The sequence below is a fragment of the Miscanthus floridulus genome, chromosome 19, assembly GCF_019320115.1.
Source record: "Miscanthus floridulus cultivar M001 chromosome 19, ASM1932011v1, whole genome shotgun sequence".
Lineage (NCBI taxonomy): Eukaryota > Viridiplantae > Streptophyta > Magnoliopsida > Poales > Poaceae > Miscanthus > Miscanthus floridulus.
In genome coordinates this window covers 18033604-18039783 of record NC_089598.1, presented here as the reverse complement: position 1 = coordinate 18039783, position 6180 = coordinate 18033604, and the positions used below count along the sequence as shown (strand labels likewise).

Below are 6180 nucleotides of genomic sequence, written 5' to 3'. Positions count from 1 at the left end.
TTCAGCCCACGTACAATCTGTTATTGTACTTGCGCTAATGGGCTAAAAGCTAGCTTATACAGGGTTTTCAAGTCTTGAAAATCAAACCCAAACCAAAACACAGCTTTACTTTTGTCTCTTTCTTTATTAACTCTACAAAATAATGGGGGCCAACGAAATCCTATACGACACTCGTTTAATGTGCATGATACCGTGCAATATAGCAATAGCCTGACCATACGTGGCCAACCTATGAGTTTATGGTTCAATCACGTCACTTAAGAAGTATTTATTACTCGCTCTCTACCAAATTATAAAGCTACTTTGGCTTTAGCTTTGTTTTAAGTCAAACTTCTCTATCTTCGACTAAGCTTATAGAAATATATAATAACATCAAGAATATCCCAAATTTATAGAAATATATAATGACATCTAGAATACCAGTAAGTGCACTCTCAAGACATTAATTTGGTGTTGCAACGTTGGCATCTTTTTTATAAACTTAGTCAAAGGTTTATAGAAATATTTTTTTTCAGAACGTGCTTAGCACGTGTTTCATTAAGAAGGAGTTAGAGAGTTTTACACGTCCGACATCACATCACGGCGAGATGCCATTAGCGATGGGGTAAACACGAACACAAGGCACCGCTAGACGGTGGAACGCACGCTGTTGTGATTAACTAAGAGACTATAGAAATATATAATAGCATCTAGTATACCACCAATGCAAGTCTATAGAAATATATAAATATAATGACATCTAGAATACCAGTAAGTGAACTGTCAAGACATTAATTTGGTGTTCTAATGTTGGCACCTTTTTATAGACTTAGTTAAAGTTAGAGAGAAGTTGTTTAACTTAGAACAAAGCCAAACTGACCATAATTTGGAATGAAGAGAGTAGTTAATTAACTAGTCATCGATCCGTGTTCTGCATGGACTAGAACTTTAGAACACATAAGTATTAAAAAAAGACAGAACAAGAATTATGGTGTCATGAATCTAGATTTTGGCGTTCATTTTGATCTTATTAGCTGTTGCCAATGTTTTATCCTGAGGAGAAATGGATTGGAGGTGAAGAATATTATTAGAAAACTCTAAATTTACTCTAGTGTATCTTTTTTATTGTCCAGAGACTTGATGTAAACAAGCATATAATTGTTCTCTTCCATTTCAAAAAAAAGATTTATAAATGTACAGAGTGAATAAATACCGTATGAAGATAAAGATTCACGAACTGCACATCTGTTTTTCTTTCCTTTTTAAAAAAAAATAAAACGTCATACAATTCGGAGGCAGTTTGTGTTGGTTTAGCAAATTATACGATCAACCAACTTTTGAAATAATCATGGGACTCCTTAGATCGTTGTCTATTTTCTAGAGTTTTAAAATTTTTAATCCTGGGACACATTAGTTCGTTGTCCATTTCTCGTCCAGTTAATTCATACATTTTCCTTGAGTATAAATTCTGTAGCAAAATCACGCAATTCATGGCGGTATGACCCAATATCAGCTACATGCAACACATGCCGACCGTTACATGGAAAATATCCCACGGCCCTCTTCTGAATATAGGATCAAAATGTCATGGCAATACACTCCTCTCTAACAGCAGCAAACAGGTCAGAGTTCATGTATCTCTCGCCCCCGGTTGGAAACATGGTGACAATCATCTTCCCCTTATTTTCGTCTCTCTCTGCAGCCTAAAGGTACATTCATTTCAAGGTTTACTAAAAAAAATCAGAATAGAAATACTCCCTCTGAAGATGCTTTGTTTTTTTTTTATATATTGCTTTTACCATGTATCTAGGCATAGGCTAAGTACATAGCAAAAGCTATGTATTAGAAAATCCAAAACGACTTTTAATTTAGAATGGAGGGAGTAACAATTAATGGAAGAAATTAGTTAGGATTGTTGTAAACCTTCAAGCAAGCTGCCAAGTTCGCTCCAGATGATATGCCCACAAGAAGGCCCTCTTCCCTAGCCAACCTCCTCGCGTTCACCATCGCCTCCTCAGTTGTCACTGTGACAACCTCATCGATAACTGATCTGTCCAGTACTTCAGGTACAAATCCTGGTCCTATTCCCTGAATTTTGTGTTTGCCTGGTTCACCACCTGAAGGACAGCAATACTATGTCATTATCATTCAGTGTGGAAATGGATTGTTATTGTTCAGTGCAGAAAACGTCGCTCTGTGCTAGTCCAACTGTGCCTGATAATAGGCATAGAGCATTTGACTTTAAACCGGAAAATTGATGGGCCATCAATACAGAAGAACTATAACGGCATTTTTGGATCCTTTCATTTGCTGAATTGGAAACTAGTTCACAGACCAGACTATTTGATTTGGAATTTGACATTCCACAACTTTCCAAAGTTTAGACTCATCTTAAATTCACAGGCTGAGAGAGAAATAAATTTTGTCGAGCCCCACGCTCTGTTTCTGCTTTGCAACTTGTACCACATGCTCTTCGGCTCGCTCACCAGCAGCCTGCAGTAGTGCAACACACAAGTATCGTCCCCCATGTCAATAGCACACAAGTACGTTCCACATGCGAAATTGTGATTCTTGGAATGGATTTCAATTATAAGGATCCAAACAGGCCGGAATGGAAAATGAAGTATCTCTAAAGAAACATTAGCTACTTAAAGGAATACTTCCTGAGCGCATAGCAGTCAATATAACACCTTTTTTCTCTGCGTAACTTCCTATATATACCAAGATCATTCGTTCCAAAGATCATACTAACCTAATTGATGATAATTTTTCGTGACCGGGTGTCAACCCGTTTTTCATTAAGAGGATTAGAGTTCAAACCTTACACGCGGTCGATGTTCTAAGCGAGCAGCCTCAAACATCTCCCAAGAAGGAAACCTAGTTAGCTACTGGATTAATTGATGATAATTGATGTTTCTGAATGGTATAGTACCTGAAACAACTGGACTCTCTGCAGGCTCAACACAGATGATCTTGATACTGGGGTTTTGCATCTTCAGATACTTCCCAACACCAGATACCGTACCTCCTGTGCCTGAAGCAGCTACAAATATGTCCACCTTGCCAGCAGTGTCCTTCCAAATCTCAGGCCCTGTATATCAATCAGTACACATCAACAACATGCAATGTATTATGATAGCATGTAGAAGTAGAAACAACATTGTCACCTGTACCAGTTCCAGCAAAGTATATTTAAATAGGATAGAAACTACTAACTATCACTACTCTGTAATAAATTTCAGGAGAAATGAGTTCGTCTGACGTCTGCATAAGCTTACTCATGTGTACTGAAATAAAAACATCATATCCAAACTCATTCGGTAACCATACCAGTCCATCTAATATGTGCTTCAGTATTTGCTTTGTTCGAGAACTGATCAAGAACATGTACATTGGGCAATTCTTTTTTGAGCTGCTCAACCTTCGCATTTACACCCAGGAACCCAAGGGTTGGATCTGCATATGTCACACTCAAGGGCAGTTCGCCCATACAAATATTAATTCCACTGAATTTACACTGCCACTTGTAATACAAGGTGCTTCAGTAGCTTCCTGGAAATTATCTTACCTGTTAAATACAACTCTGCACCCATGTACCTCAACAGGATCTGCTTATCGAGCGAGTATTGACCTGGCATAACTGCAACGAACCTGTAACCCTTGCGAATAGCAATGAGGACTAATGCCAACCCCATGTTACCGCCTGTCGGCTCGACGAGTGTCGTGACACCAGGTGAAATCAACCCCCTCTCCTCTGCATCTTCAACCATTCTTCAGAAGAAAATAGAAATGTTACTGTGCAGTCTGTGCTAAAACTTGTCAGAGTTCCATCTGAATTCCCTAACCAGTTGTGAAAAAAGAGGAAAAAAGGTCAGACCTCAAAGCGCAGCGATCCTTGACAGAGCAGAGAGGCTAGTACGCCTCGACCTTGCCGATGATCCGGGCATCTACCCCTTCTTTGCCAGTGATTCGCTTGAGCTCGATCAGAGGTGTCCACCCAATGAGCTGAAGGAATCGTGGCTCACGAACAGTGAATCTCTCATGGCACCTTATTAAGCCCAAAAGGCAAGCAGGAAGACGAAAGAGAGAAAACAAAGACGACAACACAAGGGGCCTGACCTGCGTGACATCAGAGACGATGTACTCCTGCTGCCCTTCGCTGCAAGCGTACGATGATGGATAGAGCAGAGAGGGATTCCCCCTCCTCTCGGCCTCCTCTCCCGACTCCCGCCATGGACGCAGCAGCGTTTCTTGGACTCTCGCAGTCGCAGCGTGCTGTCAGTGAAGACTGATGAGTGATGACTGAAGCTTGCCTCTTGCGAGCCGCAAGAAGAGTCTTTACCAGCCGCACGTGCACTCTGAAGTCTGAACCCAAGACTGCTTACCGCTCATGCGTTCTAAAATAACTACATATAGTTTTTTTTCTAATAAATTTAACTGAGTTTCAACCGCACGTGCACTCTAAAAGTCTCAACCGACTGCTTGTCACGTATCATAAATTATTAGTAATTTTGGTTCTATGGTTGGTCAAATTTAAAAGGTTTTTACTAGTAAAAAAATGAGATGTAGAGTTATTTTGATAGAGACTATAGCGCCCGGACGTCTAGACGCCCGCGCTCGCTGCCCGTTCATTTTCAATAATGATATCCTCAGGATACCTATGGATCAAACATGGCAACGAGTACCCAAAACCCAATGGGTTTTTACCTTACTAGGGTAAGAGTATGGGCCAATTTTTCTACTCTTGGGTTTATTAATGGGCAAAAGTCTAGACCCAGCGAGTTTATGGGCACGGGTCTGGGGTCGTAGCATCCAAACCCGCAAACCCATGGGTTTTTAAATCTGATCCATCATAGTAACCATCAGCCTGTTCGGTTGGCTGGTTCGTATCATTGCTGGTTTGTTTATGTGAGACAGAAATACTGCTGACTGGTTCATATGAATAGTATCCATGTGAGGGGGCTGGCCAGCTAGCCCAGCTAGCCAGCCCCAGCCGATCGGGCTGCATATCATATCAGTCCACAATACCCTTACTCACCCTTCGTCTTGGCACATATTTTACTTTTGTTTGGTATATATACTGCCCATAGAAAAAGAAATGAAGACTATTATTTAGTTGTTTAGAGTTCAAAAGTAAAAAAAACTATAAAGAAAAAAATAAAATAGAAAAGATAATAAATGAACGTGACCACCTTAATGCTCTTTCGATTTCTCTAGTACGCTTACAGACTTTCAACATGTTGGTTTGACTGTTGCTTGTCATAAACGATTGTAAATTTTTAGTTGAAATAATATTTTTTTCTCATATAAATCAACCAATAATACTTCTTCACGATCCAGCAATAATACGAACAACCAACCGCACCTTCTCTTGTCTGGAATTTTGCAAATGAGTTGCAACCTACACAACAGCTAGTGGGCTATGCGTGCTAGCCCATGTACCACTCTACTATTCTACCACAGCAACGCAGCCACAGCAAACTGCTAGCGCAAATTAATCCCACCATGCTGAGCGAACCAATTTTGACTGCCAACGCGAGTTACCCGTTCTCCGCTCGGGGGTAGAGGCGCACATTTGTAACTGCCCGTGGGTATCGGTTTTTTTAACGGGCATGGCTTATCGTAAATAATCGTAAATTTTTTAGTTAGAATAGTATTTTTCTCTCATACAAACCAGCCAGCAGTACTTCTTTACGAACCAGCAACGATACGAACCAGCCAATCTAACAGGCTGATTTTTCTTTGCGAGCACAGGTATGGGTTAGTCGTACCCAACGGGTATGTAACCGTTGCCATCTTTACTAGGGATGTAGCTTCGCTTCGTCGTCTTATGCCATGTGCCCGCTTATGGATGTAGCTCTGTGCTCCACTTTACCTCGTGCTCCATGCCTGCTAACTGTCCATAGATACAGCTTCGTGCTCCGCGCCGGCAACCACGTCCATGGATTCAGCTTTGTGCTCCGTGCCTGTTGTCACGCTCACTTTGCTTCCCGCGTACACACGGGAACCGCTGCACCCAAGGGGACCATCTTTGCTTGTGCCCCCTTGCCGCAACTGTTCATGAAACACTTGCAACATAAAACATTTGCTGCAACATACGTCAAAACAGATGAACATTTATAATATACGTTTGCAACATTTGTGTATAGGCATTGCAACATATGCAACATCCAGATAAAACACTTGCAACATACATTTGAA

The 6180-nt window shown here is 40.9% G+C and overlaps 1 protein-coding gene across 2 annotated transcripts; it reads right to left on the bottom strand.

The window, feature by feature from the left end:
- Positions 1-1410: 1410 nt before the first annotated feature.
- LOC136528460 (cysteine synthase-like) lies at positions 1411-4295 on the bottom strand. 2 transcript variants are annotated; one of them, XM_066521419.1, is made up of 7 exons: positions 4099-4295; positions 3857-3984; positions 3548-3750; positions 3310-3435; positions 2912-3070; positions 1903-2096; positions 1411-1682 (listed from the first exon to the last, which is right to left on the bottom strand). In XM_066521419.1, exons 3-7 carry the CDS (start codon positions 3747-3749, stop codon positions 1557-1559), a joined length of 807 nt encoding a protein of 268 aa, XP_066377516.1. In that variant the 5' UTR covers position 3750; positions 3857-3984; positions 4099-4295; the 3' UTR covers positions 1411-1556. The 2 variants fall into 2 exon arrangements, with proteins under 2 accessions (XP_066377516.1, XP_066377517.1); XM_066521420.1 differs by having other exon boundaries at positions 1427-1675.
- Between the last annotated feature and the right edge of the window lie 1885 nt (positions 4296-6180).